Below are 20,211 nucleotides of genomic sequence, written 5' to 3' on the forward strand. Positions count from 1 at the left end.
CACCCCCACCCTGGGGCCTGTGCCTCATCACTTACCCTACTAAAAATACTGTGCTATCCAGCAGGTTGGGTGAGGACCTAGACAGGAGATATGTGCAGGTAGCAAGGTATCTATTACATCAATCAGGTACCAGCTATCGTATTTGCGTATATGGCATTATAATTAATGTTCGATGAGTGAGAGTCAGGGAGCTGGAAGGTTAGAACAAAGATGGAAGGGAATAGAGATAGCTGGAAATGCAGGCCTGAGTTTTTCCAGCATGACTTGTTCAAAAATTATCCTTTTCCTAAACCAAAAGAATAATGATAATGACTTTTTATGATCTTTTTGAGTGAATTTAGAACTTTCAGCAGAGGGCTCTGGTGCCCAGCACAGTGCTTTATATACAAAAGGTCTTCCATGACAGAGTTTTAAGGCTAGAAGGGCCTTGGAGAGCATCTAGGCCAGTAGGTCTCAATGTTGGTTGAACAGGTATAGAATTACCTGGGGTGCTTTTAAAAAAATAATAAAATTTTGAGCACCCACTTCCAGAGATTCTGATCTAATCAGACTGGGGTAGAGCTCAAGTATCTGTGTTTTTTTTAAAAACTCCCCCACCCCCCAGCTGGTGTGGCTCAGTGGATAGAGTGCCAGCTTGTGAACCACAGGGTCGCCAGTTGATTCCTGGTGCACATTCCTGGGTTATGGGCCAGGTCCCCCGCTGGGGGTGCGCAAGAGACAACCATACGTTGATATTTCTCTACCTCTCTTTCTCCCTCCCTTCCACTCTCTCTAAAAATAAATGAATTAAAATATTTAAAAACAAAAACTCCTCCAATGATTCTACTATGCAGCCAGGTTGAGCACTAGTCTGGGCCAGTACTTCACTTTCCAGAGACAGAAACTGAAGGCGACAGAGTAGCTTACTTACATGGCAGAGTGAGGGCCAGAGAAGGTAACCTGACGCGTTTGTTAAATGAAGAAATAAAAGATTGATCCTCTTTGGAGGTATCTTTATCTCCAGAGACCCAACTCCCTCCTCCCACCCCCACATTTTCATATTATTTTCATCAGAGGCCTGGCAGGCTGGTGTCTTGACCCTGCTCCTCCTGGCCTCCTGTGCTAAATGCCTCAGGGCACATAGAGGGCAGGCACCCAATTCAGATATGGTTCACCAGGTCTGGATCCTCCAAGAGTAACAGGGCAGCTGTTGCAACTTGGCCTATGGGTGTCCAGTGTACGCCCCAGAGCAGGGGTGCAGTTGTGTGTGCAAATGTGCACATAAATGTACATTTATATAGGAGCCTGTGCAGAGAGTCCTCCTGCATATGAGCACTTGTCCTTTCAGGCATGTCTGCACTTGCAGTGAGAATACTTACATGTGTACATATAAAGAGCCACATGTGGGATGGTATGCATGTTCATGTCAGTATTGACTATGAGGCAGTGTGCGTGTGAGAAAACATGTACAAATGTCCCAAAGATTCTAAAATGCTGATCTGTGTGTCTTAATTATGTACAGAGGCGTAACGCAGGATCTCTCTTTACAGAATCCACACTTACATTTACCAGTGGAGACATATGTGTAACAATACATACAGGGCTGGCTGGCCATGTGAATGTGTGTGACTGCCAGTCTGTGTGTGCAGGGTGCAGGTTTATGTAGAGAGAGAAAAAGGTTTCTGTTCTTTCCATCACATTTCTCCTAAGTAATCATTGGGAAATACACGTGTTGGAAAACTGGATCATTCCCGGTTAAATATATCTCAGCATAAACAAATGACACATGATTATGGTGCCAACTGAGATGCTACACATTAACATTGTTTATCATTGATAGAATTAAATAACCCATGCAAGGCCCTGGTAGCATTTTTTACAATTTTATTTAACACTGTTTTGGCCAAGCAGCATTTGGCAAAGGCCACATACACACTGTAGATTACTGTGACAAATGCCTACTTTGTAAGATGTGATATACAACACATGAGAAGTATTAACAGAGGGGTGTTAAAAATTCCAACTGTCCCCATCTTTCTTTAGGCTCAACTCATTCTCCTTCCTTCTCCAAATCTGATTAAAACCTGTCCCTTCACACTTCCCTAGGAGGTCTTTGCATTTGTATTTGAGAGATAAAATGGAGGGTGAGGATTTGGGGTGGGGAAGAGATAACACTCTCAGACCCGGTCTCTGGAATGTTTTACTCCTCCCCAGTCTGTCAGAGGCAGGCCTGAGACCCAGCATGTGTTAAAGCGAGAAGACGAGAGGAAGCATTTTTATAGATTCTGCAGGTCCTCGGGTTAACTGGTGAAGTTATTCATTCAGAATGAGTAAAAAGAGCAATGAACTTATCAAATTAGTAGTAAATCCTTCATTAAAAGATTCATAGAAGTGGTTCTCTGCTTCTCTTTTTTAAGGGGAAACTCTATTCTTCTCTTGAGCCCAAATGAGAAATAACCTCGTATGTAGGTACAGATTTGCCAGCTCCCCTTTTAAAATGTGTGCTGGCCAGTGCCTAGAATGTGGGCTAAGTTATGAGTGGCCTGAGAGACACAAGAATCTCAGAAGCTGGGCAGGCGGGATCTTCATCTCTAGAAGTCCAGACTGGAACCTGAATGAGAAAATGGTAGAACCACAACTGAGGGCCAGGCAAGCTCAAAATGCTCTCTAACCAGCCACCAGACAGAGGCTGCATTTACTTCCCAAAGGTTATGAATGAATGGCACTCATAGGTCTTTTCAAAACTTGGAAGAGCCTTCTTAATCTCCTGGGAATGAGGGCCAAAACCCCACACGGAACCTCAGAGCCCTGCTCTCCAGGATCTGTTTTTACCCCCACTGGGCTTCATTTGGGCATGGAAGTACTATGATTGAGACAAGGAACTCCCTACACCCGCCTTCCTACATTCTAAGTTTCAGCAACTTCTCTCCTACTGAGATGCAAAGACTAAAGATGGCCAAGTACAATTTGAACATTGACTGGATCCACCCCCACTCCCCAAATCCTCTGCCACCGGCAATGAAGCAGTCATCAGAACTATCTTCCCAGACAGCCCCAGGCCCCTTTCCGCCAGCAGGGATATCAGCCAACCCGCTTGGGGGATGGCTGAATGCCAGCACTAGAAATTGTATCGTATCATCTTCACACAGCTCAAGTCAGGAAGTTGGCTCTCCAGAGCATGGTGCCATGCGCTGTCTCCTGAGTGAATACAGAAAAAACAATGTCCCGATGTTTGGATTAGAAGTAAGAATGGTGACAAGCACCCATCAACGTGTGTGCCTGCCTCCAACATACACACACACACACACACACACACACACTCCCACACACCCTGTCCTTGCAGACAAATCATGAATCATCTCCGTGGCTGAACGTGTTAGCGTTCATAATATTCTCAGAGGCCCAAGGTTTTCAGGCAAATCCCAGGTCTGTGCACAAGGACACCACATAAATCCCTACTCTTATGAAAGGCCAGTCTGAGCAGATGGGACCACTCTTAAGTAAACTGCTGAGCCCTCCCTTGTCCATCTCAGGGGGGCAGCAGGGGGTCAGTCCTAGCAGCCAGGAAAGCAGAGAGCAGCAAAAGCTGCTAATTCTGAGCCTATGTTCACATCCCCAACTTATCTCTGAGGGAGGTGGTGGTTTGACCACACAATCCTCCCTCCCCTCCCCCAAGGGGAAATCAGATCTTGAAGTTAGATTGGAGGAGGCCACAGCAGACCAAGTGGTGGCCAGAGTTGGGAAAGCAAATATGAGCACTGGAGAGCTGGCCGGTGCTGGGAGGAGGTTAGGGGGCAGAGGGCCCCTCAAACCCAGTTTCTGTCCGTGCTAAGTCTGGGGAAATAATGTCCCAACAGCTCCACTTTCTGAACACCTGCCTCATTAATATGGATTTTAAAACATTGTATTTTAAAATATTTTTTAAACAGACAGAGGAAGGGCCAGATAATTAAACACTTGGTGGAGGCAGAGGTTTCCTCTGTTCTCTTCCGTGTCTGGCCCCCCGCCTGCAGCCCAGGCCAAGTGTATACACTGCACTATCTGCCACCCCAGCCCCTAGTCATCTCCCCGGGTGTGTCAGGAAGACATAAGGCAAGTAGGTGGAGAGAGACAGACCCAGGCACCCCAGGTGCTCACAAGGAAATGCAGAGACTGTGAAATTACACCAGGGCTGGACAACTTACCACCACACTGGAACCCTTGGGGTACTGAAATAATTAACTTGCTAATCAGCTACACCTTGCTTTTTTCCTTTCTTTCTGGAAAAAGAAAAAAAAAGAAACAAATTGCCTTTACATCAGGTTCCTATGTCAGTCACTTGGAGACAAGTGATGCTTCGGAAGAAATACACTTTGTGCCTCCATGCAGACGGAGATGGATCAGACCAAGTTAGGCCTCCTCCTCTTCCCCACCCCTTCCCACCAGGCCTGTGGGCCACACAGAGACAAAATGTTTCTGGAGATGAAGGGTTTTTTTATGTCCACGCCACAGAGCTTTTCCATCTCCACTAAGCCTTCCCGCTTTTGGTCCTCTTTAGCCTCCTTGCTGGCGCTAAACAGCCAAGATCCATGTGGAGAAAAGAGGATTGATTAGAATCGTAATAATAATCCCCCTAGCATTCGTCCGGCTTTTAACGGTCCCAAAGTGTTTTCACACATTATCTCATTCGGTCAGAGGAGGATGGAGCTGAAAGTGATGTTAGCAACCATGTAGCCCCATCGCCCTGTGTTACAGATGGGGAAACTGAGGCCCAGAAAGGTTAAATGTCTTTTCGAAAGGCCAGGTCCCAACATTCATTGTCTAGAGATCTTGTGTCACCTCTGATCCTCTGAAAAAAGGGAAAGAGCGTGGTCAGCTTTTTGCTCCACAGTGGATATATAAACCAAGAAATCAAACAAATTAAAAATAGGACATTAGAGCGCATAAAGGCAAGTCTCATAAAGCATGATTTGAGGGGGTGGTTGGGAGTAGGGGAGACTAGTCTAAGTCCTGAACGGAACATATTAATGAGCACACTTCCCTCTCTGTCTCTTTGTCCCGTCATCTCCCTCTTCTCTCCAAGTTTAAAAATATGACCATTATGCAGTTTGATCTAAGGCTTAATTCGGCCACAGGCCCTGGAGGAGAGGGTACACTTTTCCTGGATTCGAACCTGGCACCTACCTCCGCCCCCAGGATTCACGGCCTGATGGGCTTGTGTGTCCATGTGTGTGTCTACTTGAGACATTGCTCTTAACGGTGAAAAGCAGGCATCTGATCCGTTCACAGATCAGATCATTTGCAAATTAATAGCTCTCCCCACAACACACAAGGCTCTGAGGAGGTATTAAAAAAAAAAAAAGATTTCTGATGGAGATGGGGAAGGTGGAAAAATATAAAATGGGGAAAGGAAGTGAAATGACATTGTATCCTGCAGAAAAGTACTTCCCTGTGAATGGTGCCCGCGCGTTCGGTCAGGAGTCTGCATTTCCACAGGGCCCCGTTGCCCTGGTTGCCCGAGCCTGTTGGAAGGTAAGCGGTTCCTTTGTGTGTTTGTTCATTGCTAAGCTCAACTCTTTTCCCTCTAAAACTCCTTCTTCTCCCTGTTGAGCTGACCATGCTTCTGGATTTATGAAGAGAGATGTTTTAGCAGAAATCCCCCAGAGTGTCCCATCAGCTCTAAATCCCAGGCCCACTCACCCCCCCCAAGACCCCATGACACACAGCATGCCAACACGGCTTCCTCTTGCCTATGCATTAGCCATCCATTGTGGCAACCTGACATCTCTCACACATAAAACCGTAAGAGAGAAATAAAATATCTGTCTCTTGGCGAAAATAAAGCTTTGCCTCCCTCCTGATGTATAGGATATAAAATAAAGCCGTGGCTCCAATAGTGGCTTTTCCTTATGCCGGAGTTGCCTTTGCACACACAGAGACAATGAAGACGGATGGATTGGGACGAGGCCTAGCCTCCTGGGGCCGCCTTCACCCTTTTTTATTATCGTCTCTCCCACCCTCCTGGCCCTTTTCTTTCTTCTTCACTTTCTTTCCTTTCTGGTTTGGATTTGCCTTTTATATGCCCTTCTCTTTCTTTCCTCTGGAACTTGATTTCTCTTGCTCACTTTCCTTCTAAAGCATGACAGAGACAAGGAGAGAAGAGCCAAGTTTCGCACCTTATCCAAGACACCTGCCATCTCTCCCTGCCTCTCCCTTCTCTACACCCCCAAGTCTCTCTGGACTGCCAGCCCTTATGACGAATTTTGCTGTTACTGCTTGAGGGTTTGCTTTGGTCAAATGTACAAATGTTCCCAAGGGACAATTAAGAATGTATTTCGTGGGGTGGGGGTGGATGTGTTTTTTCTGGAGAGCTGCCTTTTCTCCTTCCTTCCTCTCTCTAGACTGGGTGGTTTGTGGATCTCAACAATTATTTATTTAGCCTCTGGGGAGGCAAACAGAGCCAACCTGCCACCACGGAGGGGTAAAAGTTAACATTTGCCTCCCAAAGCCAAGCCTCAAAGCTGCCTCACAGACAAGCCTGTGGCCTTGGGCCCCTTCCAGCCAACTCCAACAGTCTCCTGCCTCTTTCCCCAGTCCTGGAAACTGAGGGTGCTGTGACAGAGAGAACTGTCTCCCTGAGTTACACAGTCACAGAAACATGGTCATTCTGCTGTCCTCCCCGGCAGTGCATGTGCCTGCCTTCTTCCTTCTCTGTCCCCAAAGGCCTCAGTTTCCAGGTGTACATTGCTCTCCACCATGCTTCTGTGTCTCCCGGTTCCTGTCTGGGGGTGGAGGGTTGTCCCTAGAAGCCTCTCCCCATCCTTGCCCTGACCTTATCCCTCGCGCTGCTCTCTCTCCACCTACCCAAGGCTGCTTCCCAACCCATTCAAAACCTCACCTGCTCTGCTCAGGGCTGCAGGACACACACCAGGTCCTGGAAAAACTTAAGTAGTGACCTAAAGAAGGGGGGCAGGGTCTGGGCTCTTGGGGGAACAAGAGTGGAGGGGGAGATTTCGTCTTGCCTAGAGGTAGGAAATGTCCAGCAGAGGGGCAATGGGAAGCTTTCAGCCACTGAGATTGATGAAGGGCCTGTGTGTGTGTGTGGAGAGCTCCCTAGCACCCCTAATCTGAGATCTTTATTAATGCAAACGTGGAGGGGCTGGTGAGGCAGCAAAATCTATTGAACTCCGTCCCCCAAAAGAAGGGAGGGAGGCTCAAAGTGGCCAAGTCCAGAAAGAACTCAATCCCAGTCCCAAAGGTAGTTAGCTTTGGGGGTCTCTTCCCCTCTTTCTTTCCCCGTGATAGCTCTCAAGATATCGGCAATGACCACCGCCATTAGGTAAGGGGAGAGAGTCAATTAGTGGGAGGATTAATTACTCGGAGGCACGAGACCCGTTTGTCTTCCTTACCGGGTGTGAGTGTGTGTTCATACGGAGGAACACGGGCACGCACCCAAATACACATTGTTGTCACGCCGTCTTAGACGTTTTATTTATTTGTTGGATTCCTGCCCAGAGCCGCTCACACGCTTTTCCACGGGTGCTGAGTCTCCCACCAAACACGCCGCCTCCTTTTCCCCCCCGCCTAAGAACGCGCCTGTCACACACCTGCTTGCAGGGTCCTCGGCTCCCCCCAGTACGTCTTTGCTCCTTTTATGGCGGCTTACTTTTCCACATTCCTCTCTTATCTCCCGTTTTCTGTCTTTATTCTTTTCCCCTGGTCCCTCTCCCCTCACTTCTCTCTCTCCCGTCTTCTCCAGCTCCTCCTCGCCCTTCCCCTTCCCAGTCTGCGTCCTGTCTTTGCTCCGCAGCACTAACTTGCATCTGAGATCACCACGCTCGACCTCGCTCCCCTCTCCACGCCCAGGATCCCTCCAGCCCTCGTGGGAAGCCAGGGTTGTTTATCCAGCCAGAGTGCACACCGTGAAGCCCTGGCGGGTCGGATACTGCCCTTTCCCGGCCTCCGGGTACCCCCTCCCAACCCCCAGCCATCGCCTCGGAAAACGTAGCTGAAGCCAAGTCCGAGGTGGGGCAAGGTGATAAGCCCCCAAACTTCTGTCCTTCAATGATGTCCTGACCAACAGATCTCGAGAAAACCCTCTAAACTGGGTTTCTTTCCCAAGGAAAAAAGATAATACCGATCTCTTACTATGTGGTCCAGGGGACATGGTGCTATAAACTGTAAAGTGCTACACACAAGTAGGTCATTTTCAAGAGAGTGATGGAATGCGATTAAGGCAACCTGACGCAGGAGAGAATGAGCGAAGGGAAGGAGAGAGCAGGGGAGGTCGGATCAGATCCGAGGGACTCTGGCCAGTTGCCTGCGTCGCATCTTCAGCGGACTTTGCGTGGCCTCTGGGACCCGCAGGGTCCAGGGCTCCTTCGGCTTTCTTCCTTCTCCTTCTTCCTGACCGCGAGTGGCCAACTGCGCCCCATTCCCGCGGCTAGAGTGCACTCCACCCCAGGCGCCTCCCTTCTCGGACTCACCGCCTGCTTCTGGGGCTCATAGGCTGAATAGGAGTGCAGGGAGCGAGGTGGGCGATGAGGCCAAGGGCCGTCGCCGCTCCTGGGAGATTAACAGCATTAACTGCCGGGCGGGCCCAGGAGCCACTGGGAACGTGGGAGAGGGAAGCGAAGTGGAGCTCGGAACCAAGGAGGCAGAGATAAGAAAGGGGGTGCTGGAGAGGGCTCCTTCAGCCCCTCAAGCTGCAGGGTGGCTGGGGAGGGCTGGCAGAGCCCCCTCCATCCCCAGTTCCCCAGCAAGTTTCTTCCTCTGGGGCTGATCCTTCAGGTGCTCCTCAGAACAGAAACCTATAATGTGAAAGCCGTTTTCTAGGCCTTCTGGGGCCTTCTCCAAGTGTCTAGAGGTGAGTGAGTCGGGGAGCATTCCGCAGTTACCAAGGTCGCTTACGGGAGCCCCTCCAGAATTTACAGGACCGGGGGCGGCACGCCTAGAGGACATTGGGTAGGAAAGCGCTATGCGCTTCAGTCAGTAGGCAGTAGTTGGCCGTGAGCGTGAGGGAAGGTGGGCGCTCTTCGCCCAGCAGACACATTCTCTTAAATGCAGAGCTGAGCAGTCAGGCTCTGAGACGGCAAACTTGTAAAGCTCGGTCTAGTATTCTCCTGTGATCAATCACATTGTAAGATAAAAACTCAGTGGAAACGAAGAAAACATTAATCTAGGGTGCTGTCCCCATGGAGGCGTTAAATCTGGACTTTAAACCTAGAATCGGGAGCCAGGAGGTGCGCCTGGAGTTAAGCTCACTGACGCCCTGGTAGGCACTGGGGTTGGTTCCCGCGGACCTGTTTACTGAGTCATCTGGACACCGTGACAAGCAGAGCCCGATGTCCTAGAGCCCGAATCCTGCCCTCGCCCTCAATTCCTCTATCGCGGTTGGGTCCCCCGCAGGGAGGGAGGGGTTCTGTTTCCCCCACGTCAAGGTCCCAAGATCTCTGCACCCCTAAACGGATGCAACAACGTCCTGCCCACTCGAAAGGAGGCGGTAAGCCTTGGGTTCAGTAGGGACTGGCAGCCGAGTCCAGCTGTCACCCCTTGGGTTTCCCCGCCTACGACCCTCCACCCCCTTTGGTCCCTCTGCTTTGCATATGAAGAAGCCCAGCCGGAGCGGGGGCGGGGGGAATCCGCTCGGGACCGGGTCGGCTATAGATGCCAGAAAAGGGCGGTTGGGTCAAGGGCGCTGGCGGCAAGAACCGAGACAGCTGCGGGAGGGAGGAGCGTGGGGACCACTGGACCAGCCCCTCCTCGAGACATAACCCAGCACAGCGGGATGAGGAGGCGCCTCGAGTTCCCCTGGAGGAGGCGAGGACCCCGCGCCGCGCAGCTCTAGTGTCTCCCCGAGTCCTGGGTACGGGTCGGCTTGTTGCTGCAAGTGTCAGGTCCGAAAAAGGAGCACAAAGCCAAGTTTAAGCTTGCGAGCTGGCTTGCTGAGTTGGAGAGCGGCCGCCCCCCCCCCCCCCCACCGCCCTGCCCTGCCCTGAGCCCTAGACTGGGAGAGACGCCGGAGGGGGTGATGGGAGAGATTACCAGCACCAACACCGCCCTCCCCGCAGCGGGGAACCCGAGCCCAGGTAGGGGTGTGTGTGTGGGGGGGGTGATTCAACGAAGGCTTTAGGGTCTCAGCACCCCGACGTCAAGATGGGCGGAGCACCAAAGAAGCGCGCGGCGGAACTGGACTTCGACTTTAAATGAAAAGGCGAGGACCGCAGGGCAGGGGCTGTCGGCAGACCCTAGGGCTGCAGGGCTGTGCGAGCGTAGACTGGGAGACAGAAAAGGGGCGTTGGCAGAACCCTAAAACCCCACTCCTACTGAGGCTCAAACCAAATTCGGTAACAGTTTGCCGGTTCGCCCGAAGAGGGTATTTCATTTGCAGAGGGCTGGATTCCCTGCCCAACCAGGCTCAGTGCTGTTCGGTTCCAGCGCGCATTTTCTCCAAGTTAGCCCGGGACCCTGTGTGGCATGTCGCAGCCTTGCACCGCGAGTGAGGTCAAAAGGCCAATTCCAAAATACGGGTTAGACCTGGCTAGCTGCCTATCCTTATTTCTTGCCTCGCTAGGGCTAAATGCTCTTTCCTAGTACCCTCCCTCCAAAAAAACAAAAACAAAAAACAAAAAATAGGGAGCAAAATAGCAGTTCTCCCTACCTGCTGCCTTCAAACTTTACTTCGAGGAAAAATCCCAGTGAAGCATAGAAATGTTGCTGTCGAAACGGAATTTGGTATTGACTGTCCTAGGCCAGGGAACGAGACTGACTCTTCGAAGCTAAGCCTTCCAGTACTCCGAAGCGACCCCCACGTCCGCGACAATCCGCCCCTGTGGGCAGTGTTCTCAAGTTTATAGTCTGAGCGCAACTAGGGAGGTATGAGCGTGAACTACGGAGGGTGTGCGCTGTCGGCGGTTGTGTGGGGAAGTTGGTGCCAGCCCGAAGCCTGGAAAAGCTAGGTTCGCTCTGCCGGTGCGCTCACATCCCAATTATTGAAGCTCTATGTGGTGCCCCAAGGGCGTCCCCCTTCCAACCTACACCTCCCCCCGACCGCCACTACACCGCTGTAGCCCCGCTGCTTCTCTCACAGTCGGTTGTTTTTGAATGTAAAAGGTTTCTTCGGATCAGTTTTCTCACTTCCAGCTCGGGTTATTGTAACTCCTCACCGGAGGTGTTTCCCCACCTACGCCTTTCCCCTCCCCGGCGCGGAGCCTCCGGTCTTCCCCGCCCCCACCAGGAAAACGCCGGAATCAACTTTACAAGACTGCGCGGCGGGAAACAGACAACCAGATCCCAGGGACCAGGACCCTGTGGACTTTGGATGGATTGGGGGAGGGGGAACAGAAGGGAGGACCTGCGGAGGGAGATTCTGTTGCCAAGGGCCCTCCTTCCACCACTCCCCCAAAGACGCGAGATGTGCCCGGGCCAAACTTCCAGGCCAAGGTGAAAGAAGGGGTGGGGTGGGGAGCCAACACCCAATGAGTTGCAAAGCCAAACAGTGCACTAGGGCCGCTGGGGCTCTCTGACCCCCCTGCACCCCAACCTTCAACAAGGTTTTGCCTTGGATTACTCCCACCCTCCAGCAGAACTCTGCCCTCCATTTGGCCTACTCCCGCGTTCCCATCGAAACCGAGACCTTACCGGAGCAGGAGGGGCCCTGGGTTCCTCGCAGCCCACCGTCCGCACCGCGCAGAGCCGGGAGGCAGCCGCCACTGATCTTCTAAACGCGGTCTCCCCGCACTCTCCTCGGCCTGGGGATGCAGAATGGTTTACAGAGGGACCGCCGGCCGCTGATTGGTCGCAGGCCGCCGTGACGTCGGCGGGCGCTGCATTAAGGCGAGGGGGCTTCTTGAGCTCAGCCAACAGCCAGAAGCAGTGACCGAGCCGCCGGAGCTGGGGAGAGACGCGCGGAGGCGGCGGACTGGGCCAGAAAACCAGGGATAGAGGGACGCTTGTCCAGGGAGAGCCAGCAACAAACCGCGGTCCGGGCGGCGACAGCGGCCGCCGGTGCCGATCTGTTCCCGTCGCGCAGAACTGTAGCTGCTGCACCAGGATGTTTTAAAAAGCTCTCCAAAGCGACGCCCCCCCCCCTCGACTCTTCCCGCTGCAAAAGGAAAAAAAAAAAGGAAGGAAGGAAAGAGGCTAGAAAGGAAACCCAGATTTGCCACCACAACGAAAAAAGGGGAAAGAAAAAGAAAAAAAAAAAGTCGAACGACTGTGGGGTTGGACAGAGGCAGCCGGAGCGTGGGCCAGCGATGCGGGGCTGCGCGCCCAGGCGGCCGCGAAGTATGACTGGAGCCACGATGCACGGCCAGGCGCGGTGAGGAGCCAGCCCGTATCGCCTCCCCGAAGGAGTCCAGGCTCAGGGAGGGCGGTTCCGAGAACACGGAGGCCGCCGGGCAGGCCCGGGCCGAGGTGACGGGGCTGGGGCGGTGGGAAGCGATTGAGCGCGCCTGGCTGCGTCCTCCCGGAGTTGTCCCTTTCCGTCTCGATTGACACAAACACTTCTCCAAAAGGGGAGAAACTTAAGCAACAACAAGAGTCAACAACGAGATCTTCCTCCTGCCCTCCCCTCCCTTCCTCCCCCCCTCGGTCAGCCCCCGCCCCCTCTCCCGGCCCACCTAGGGCGCCCAGCGCGTCGAGACCCGCTGTGCGATGCCGGCAGTTTAGGATCCAAAGCTTCTCTACTCATTTTGTTCTTTTCTTTTATAAAAAGAGGAGAGGAAACCCGGGTGGCAGGCAGCCGGGCACACATACATCCACCCTCATATCCCGACAAAAACAGATGCACTTTGACTTCTGACAGCTCTACCTCAAGCCCAAGAGAACTCAGCGGCGCTTTCCCTGCAAACAGAGCTCGCCGCGTCGTCCTCTTCGTTCACCGCTTCCGTTTTATTTATTTATTTCCGTTACCGTCACCGTTCTCGGTGACCTTCACTCCTCCGCGGGTTCTGGGCAGAAGAGTCGCTTTCGCGTCCTCCTGAGACTCTTTCCCTCGCCCCAGGAGCTGCGGCGGCGCTGCTGTGCCCCGGGACCTTGGGACTCCCGGGCTGCACACCACCGAGGCGCCCCCCACCCCCATTTGCCTCGCGTTTCCGCCTGTTTTGATTTTCTGGTGCGGGTTTTGGCTTGCACCGCTGAGTGTGTATTCTCTTTTTGGAGGGGCTGGGAGCTTGTTTCGGTCGTCTTCGGGAGCCATCCCCTCGGCTCTACCTGCTATTCTCTCTCCGGGCCTCACCCGACCAAACCAAAGACCATGGTGCACTGTGCCGGCTGCAAAAGGCCCATCCTGGACCGCTTCCTCTTAAACGTGCTGGACAGGGCCTGGCACGTCAAGTGCGTCCAGTGCTGTGAATGTAAATGCAACCTGACCGAGAAGTGCTTCTCCCGGGAAGGCAAGCTCTACTGCAAGAACGACTTCTTCCGGTGAGTACGTCCCTTGTGAGCCTCTGCTGCTCCCTCCCCGCGGGCCTGTCCCTGGCCAGCCGCAGATCAGAGGTCAGCGTGGCCGCGTTAGGAGCTGCCTTGGAGAGAGCAGCTAAGTCCCGCAGGCGCCCGCCTCTTCGTCAGCTGGCCGCCCGGGACGCGGCCCTGCTTGCGTCCTAGAAATTATGGGTCGTGGCTTAGCTGCACGTGCCTGGGAAGAAAGGGTCTGAGCCCGCCTCGGCCCAGAAGCCCCTCCATGCTTGGAGGAAAGCAGCAAGACCTCGAGCTTTGGAGCCTGGCTCTTCTTTCCCAGTGCGCGGAGCTCTCCAGCAACCGCATTCTCCCTGCCTCCTGGAGCCCAGTCTAGCTCCATGCCACTGATTTTTGCGTTTCCGAGAGGTCTTGGCGGAAACCGCGAAGTTTTTGCATGGGGTGTCTGAGTCGCTTGCCTTGGCAGCGACAGGCAAGAGCCCCTACCCTGCACGTCCCGAAACCCCAAGCGCCGGCCTAGGCAAACTGCCTCACCGTGACTGTGCAGTGCCCCGAGGCTGCAGCCTCCATGAAGATCTTTTCTTCCCCGGGCTGGGGGTTGGCGGGAGGTTTGGTCCCTACCGTAGGCGAACTTAGGCTCTGAGGCGCCAGCTCCACTCGGAGCTCTCCCAGGCACTGCTGGCCACCCTCAGCTACCTCCTTCCAGAAACCCCGGAGAAAAGCCGAAATTTCCCCCAACGTCCCTCCTTGATTTAGCATTTTAATTGTATTCTCTTAAACTCACTGTTTTGTCACCAAATCTACAGAAACACACAAGTCAACAGAGAACCGGAGCAAATGCGAATTGTAATTCCCTGCGGTGCTTGAAATCTCCCAGTTTACTCGGTTGACTTGGTTTCTCTTTTTTTCGGAGTCTGTAGTGACAGATCAAACTGGGAGAGGGGGTGGGAGTTCAAAGCCACCTGTCCCTAATGCCGTCCCAGAACGCATGGCTCAGGTAGAGGCAGACCTGGAGAAAAGTGCTCTGCAAACTGGTGTCGCCAGGAGGAAGCGCAGGCTGAGCCGCTGAGCTTGTGAGCCTCGGCTGGCCGTGCCCAGTTTCCTTGGTACTGGCTGGAACCCAGCCGGGAAGCTGCGAACCGTGCCGGTTGCCAGTGGGCCCCTGAGGCCTGGCCCCGCAAAGCGCCTCCCAGCACCTAAAGCCAAGCCATGGCTCTAGCTTGAGCCAACCGGCCCACTTTTTGGGCTTGAACGTGGCGGCGATCCAGCTGTGGCCGTCTGGGCTCTCCGCTGCTGTTTGTTCACCCACCGCGGGACTGGATCTTGCCAATCCCCCGCCTGTGCGCGGGTCCTTTGACGGTAAAAGAGAAACAACTCTAAGAGAGAAAAGCGGCGCTCGGGAGGCGTTTATCTGGAGCTCTGATTAGAGTTCGGCTGTGTTCTGCATCTAATCGGAAAATACGTGTCTCCTTTCCTCTTCCCTTCGCCACCTTGCCGCCTTCTTCGGCAGCGCTTTTTTCCTCTGGGGCAACACTGGGCTCGAGGCTAGGGGTGGGAGCAGTTTGGGCCCCTCTCACGCTATAACCGTGTGTACCTGCTCCCCGAGTTTTCACGGTGCCCCGAGCTCACTCTTTCTGTCTTCTTGTCTGCTTAATCGGCATTCTGCCATTCTTACTTTTTAGCTCTCTCTCTTCTTTTCCCCCTTCCTCTTCACCTTCTTCCACGCCTTTCTCTCTGCCTCTGGGCCCCCTGCCCCTAACCAACCTTCCCCAACACCCCCCAGGTGTTTCGGTACCAAATGCGCAGGCTGCGCTCAGGGCATCTCCCCTAGCGACCTGGTGCGGAGAGCGCGGAGCAAAGTGTTTCACCTGAACTGCTTCACCTGCATGATGTGTAACAAGCAGCTCTCCACCGGCGAGGAGCTGTACATCATCGACGAGAACAAGTTCGTCTGCAAAGAGGATTACCTAAGTAACAGCAGTGTCGCCAAAGAGAACAGCCTCCACTCGGGTGAGGCCCCAGTTGGGCAGGTCCTGGGGGAGGAAGGCCCACCGAGGCCGCTGCTCACTTGTCCCTTTCTTCTCCCCAGCCACCACGGGCAGTGACCCCAGTTTGTCTCCGGACTCTCAAGATCCGTCGCAGGACGACGCCAAGGACTCGGAGAGCGCCAACGTATCGGATAAGGAAGGGGGCAGCAACGAGAATGACGACCAGAACCTGGGCGCCAAGCGGCGGGGACCACGCACCACCATTAAAGCCAAGCAGCTGGAGACGCTGAAGGCTGCCTTCGCCGCGACGCCCAAGCCCACACGCCACATCCGCGAGCAGCTGGCTCAGGAGACTGGCCTCAACATGCGCGTCATTCAGGTCAGGGCCCCAGCGTGCCACTCAGTTCCCCGGAAAACCACGTGGCTCCACCAGGCCACCTCCCAGGAGCTGAACAAGTTCTTGGAGGCTGGCTGAGGGTCAGAGAAGCAGCCCAGACACACCCTTACCCCCTGCGACTTTTGAAGCGCCGCCTGATACTTTAGAACCACTGGCAACCCCTAGGTCTCCTCCTGTTCCTGGTCCAACTCCGGTGATAGTGGTGGTGGAGGGGGAGGGAAGGGAGCTCAGCAGGAGGCTGGAGGAAGGGACATTGTTGGCACCACGGTGAGATTTGAGACCCTTTTCTCTGTACCACGTACCGGTGTTCCAAAGGAGCCCAGAGGCCGCTGTGCATGTCGGACTTAATAGGTTCCTCTGGCTTCTGCACAACAAGATCTTTCTCTTCGTCTCCAAACCCAATTTTGTGGGTCTCTTGCCCCAGTTAGAGAAGTCCCAAAGAAGAGACTTGCCCTCCAAAGAGAGGTGGGGCTCCTGGTTTGAAGGTGAGGTGGTCAGACCTGCGGGAGTCAGCCCTACCTCAGGCGGTCCCAAGGGGGATGGGGATGGGGAGGGGAGGTGGCCATCTAGGCAAATGGGCCAGTGTTGCAAGGATCTGAGACTGGGTGTGATTCTGGTGATTCTTGGGCCCAAGTTTAGGTGTCCAGTTCACTGTGCCTGGATGCTCTGCGAAGGTGTGGTGGTTGTGCCCGGGGAGCTGAGTGTGCATGGGCACACGTGTGCAAGCTGTCCTCTGAGGGAGGCCCTGCGGCCTCTGGGAGATTGTGCCGGCGTGTGCGCACGTGAATTGGAGGCTGCATGTCTGTGTCACTATGAGTGAGAGGCTGCGGATAAGTATCTTTGGCACTGGGAGATGGTGTGTGGGTGTGAAAAGGAGATTGTGCGTTTTGGTGTCGCTATCGCTGGGAGACTGAGTGTCAACGGGAAGCTGTTTAGTTCTCTGTCACTATCGTGTTGGAAAGGGAGCTGCCAGGGACCGTGAAAGAAAAACTGTGTGTCAGACACTATTGGGGTGGTTGAGTGTCTGTGTGTGCACAGCCCCTGAGAAGCTGTAACTGTGACAGTATGACTGTTAGAAACAACTCCAACTGCCTCACGTTGGGCAGGGCGGCTTGCCCAGTTCCTCCAGGCAGGAATCAGATTCACCGTTGGCTCAGAGGCTGCCTTTGCGGTCCTACTCAGAGGACCCCCCCCCCCCACCATCATACACAACACACACGCACTCCCGCACACACGGAGCCCTGAGAGCTAGGCGGTGGACGGGTGAGGGATCGGCCGGGCGGAGCACCCGAAGTGGGGAGTGAGGTCTTCGTGGCTTCACCCCGAGGCGTGTGTGCTTCAGGTCTGGTTCCAGAACCGACGCTCCAAGGAACGGAGGATGAAGCAGCTGAGCGCGCTGGGCGCCCGGCGCCACGCCTTCTTCCGCAGTCCGCGCCGAATGCGGCCGCTCGTGGACCGCCTGGAGCCGGGCGAGCTCATTCCTAACGGGCCCTTCTCCTTCTACGGAGGTGGGTGCGCTGCCCCGGGCAGGACTCGGCCAAGCCTGGGTTGGCTTCGTTGGAAGCGGGTGGCAGCGTAGAGAGGGGCGGAGGCTGGGAAGTAAATTAAGGGAGAGGTATTGAGACCGAGGGCCGAATTCCAGATCCTGAACGAGGCGGGTGGGCTGGTAGGGAGCAGCTCCTGTGTGTGCACCCAGCCTCCCTGCCCCCTCCCGGCGGAGAGCCCAGGAACCGCGAGTGGTCCGCGGTGCCCTCCCCAGCCGGCTGGCCAGCCCGCCTCCCCTCCGTTTCTAACCCACCCTACCCGGGTCTTGCCTTGACATCCTCCTCCCCCGCCGCTCCGCAGATTACCAGAGCGAGTACTACGGGCCCGGGGGCAACTACGACTTCTTCCCGCAAGGCCCCCCGTCCTCGCAGGCTCAGACGCCAGTGGACCTCCCCTTCGTGTCGTCGTCCGGGCCCTCTGGGACACCCCTGGGCGGCCTGGAGCACCCTCTGCCTGGCCACCACCCGTCCAGCGAGGCGCAGCGGTTCACCGACATCCTGGCGCATCCCCCTGGGGACTCGCCCAGCCCCGAGCCCAGCCTGCCCGGGCCTCTACACTCTATGTCCGCTGAGGTCTTCGGGCCCAGCCCGCCCTTCTCGACGCTGTCGGTCAACGGCGGGGCGAGCTATGGGAACCACCTGTCCCACCCTCCTGAAATGAATGAGGCGGCCGTGTGGTAGCGGGGCCTCGCACGGTCCGCGGAGTTCGTGGTTGTACAGAAACGAACTTTTATTTAAGAAAAATAGAAAAAAGGAGAAAAAAAAAACCATAAAAAGCAAGTTACAACCCCCACCTTCCTCCAGCCTCGGGGACCATTTTCCATCTGGGGAGACCGGATGGTAAAGGGGGACACGAAATAGGATCCAAATCTGCCTGGAGGTAGGACTGGGATACGACAGTTGGCTGGCAAGGTGCAGGACTGGGGCGCCCGAAGGGAAATGCAGACCTCTTCCCACCTCCCACCTGGACCCGGCTCCGTGGACAGACAACGCGGGCGCGGGCGTCTAACTTGGGGACGGCACAGAAACAACCATGACGGCTGCCGGGGCAGACAGCACAGTGGCTATGTCAGGAGCCGCGGGGGAGGGAGGCTGTGCCTGCAGCAGGTTTGGGAGGTGAAGTCCCTGGGCGCTCCCAGTCCAGCCAGGAGGGTTCTGGCTCTGGGAAATATAGTGTTGGTCTCAGAGTTCAGCAACAGCAACAACAAAACTCTATAGCTTCAGAAACACCGACCTGCTGTGTATCAGGTGGGACTATATATATATTTTTTGTCTCTCTGGGTTTTTTGTTTCTTTTTGTTTTGCCAAAATTGCAAAATTCTAAATGTAAAGCCCTCAGTATCAACTCTTCTACCTTCACAAAGCTCTACACACAGAGATACACACAGACACACTGAATAGGATGGTCTCCAGCCAGACCTCTCAGTAAAATAACTTGAACATCAGCTGTACTAAGAAAAGTATTCTACTTTCACACACACACAAAGTTAAAAAAAAAAAAAGACTATTGAACTAAAAACAGTCAACTGTTTACGTATAATGTTAAATTCAGGAGTTCAGTGTTTTACTAATATATCCTGTTTTGAAACCTCTTGTTCAAAAACAAAATGTTTTGAGCAATCAACCAAAATTGTTCATTTACTTTTCCTGTAGATGTTCTGACAGATTTGCAGGGCTCACAGCTCACTGTGCTAGTATGTAAAAAGGTGTTGTTTACACAAGGCAAAGAGAAAACAAGATATTGGGACACTTGCCAAATAGAATAATTATAGCACAAATACTGTAAAGGTGCCTGGCACCACAACCTGAGAAAGTGTTAAAAAAAAAGTGTTAACAAGGTTTAAGAAAAAAACATCTTTGCTAATTTTTAGTCCTGTTGAACATTCATGGGATTGTTAATATGACTTATATAGACCCACACAGGTTTTATTTTTTTGTCTTTAAAATAAAAGTCCAAAATATTTAAATTTTATGGTCAAATATGCAGTCAATAGCTGCTACTTTTTTCTTTATATATTAAATTTCTCATATGTCTTTTATTGTTCTGATAAACCTAAGCTTGTGTGACCTCCAGTGCATATTAGACCATTCACTGTATGAAAGAAAACATGTTGAATAAATTTGTGAGTTTTTAATAAAAATAGAAAATCTGATGTTTAGATAATTGGTGTGTTATTTGATGTTTTAAGAACCAGAAGGGAGACAGGATGGAGAGTTGAAATACCCCTCAGGAGCGAGGCAGCACTGAGAAATCTGTGGTTAAACCCCCATTGCTAATGCCCGCCAATCTTTTCTCCATGGCTTCCTGCTGTTATTAACTACAGATTTGCATTCTGTGGATTTAACTGATACAGTATAAGAGATGTTTGCAGGTAAGTTAATATAGAATTTGAAATAGAAATCAAATCCATGGCTCAAAACAAGTGAGTCTAGTCTGTGATTAGGCATGAGGTCCCATGCACTCCCTCCCCCTCTCTGCACACACAAAACTGGACTTGTGAATGTCAGTTACCTGCAAATATGTAGTTAGAGGTGGTCTTTTTCAGTTTCAATTCATTTCCCATAGATAATCCTGCTTTCTAATTTGGTGGTTTGAAAGATAATGTAAAATGAATGTACAGTACAGCTAGAAATGAAATACTTTAATCCCTTTCACAGAAATCAAATCAAATAGTTGTTTTATGGTATTTGTTACATTTGGAGTTCCCCAAAAGGAAATCTATTTTGCCTGGCACAGATACATAGTACATTCCTCTGAGAGAGGACTAAAAATAACCAATATAGAAATCAAATGTCAACTGGCAGTTGCCAATCGGTTCTGCAAAGTAGTTCCTTCCAAGCCTTCATTAAATGTGGAAGTTTAAATACTTTATCTACTACAAAATGTGTTTTAATATCAGATGATATT

General features: G+C 52.9%; 1 protein-coding gene and 1 long non-coding RNA gene across 2 annotated transcripts; one reads left to right on the top strand and one right to left on the bottom strand.

Moving 5' to 3' along the window:
- Positions 1-1,846: 1,846 nt before the first annotated feature.
- On the bottom strand, positions 1,847-11,688 carry LOC149998697 (uncharacterized). The gene is made up of 3 exons (XR_016514131.1): positions 11,599-11,688; positions 4,164-4,238; positions 1,847-3,177 (listed from the first exon to the last, which is right to left on the bottom strand). It is a non-coding gene; the product is annotated as an uncharacterized LOC149998697 (long non-coding RNA).
- Positions 11,689-13,058: 1,370 nt separating this feature from the next.
- LHX1 (LIM homeobox 1) lies at positions 13,059-19,155 on the top strand. The gene is made up of 5 exons (XM_090291240.1): positions 13,059-13,383; positions 15,158-15,384; positions 15,464-15,741; positions 17,102-17,267; positions 17,605-19,155. The coding sequence occupies exons 1-5, from the start codon at positions 13,214-13,216 to the stop codon at positions 17,982-17,984; spliced, it is 1,221 nt and encodes a 406-aa protein (XP_090147366.1). The 5' UTR covers positions 13,059-13,213; the 3' UTR covers positions 17,985-19,155.
- Positions 19,156-20,211: the final 1,056 nt, after the last annotated feature.

Source organism: Furipterus horrens, unplaced genomic scaffold (assembly GCF_987537825.1).
Source record: "Furipterus horrens unplaced genomic scaffold, mFurHor1.1.pri manual_scaffold_11, whole genome shotgun sequence".
Classification (NCBI taxonomy): Eukaryota; Metazoa; Chordata; class Mammalia; order Chiroptera; family Furipteridae; genus Furipterus; species Furipterus horrens.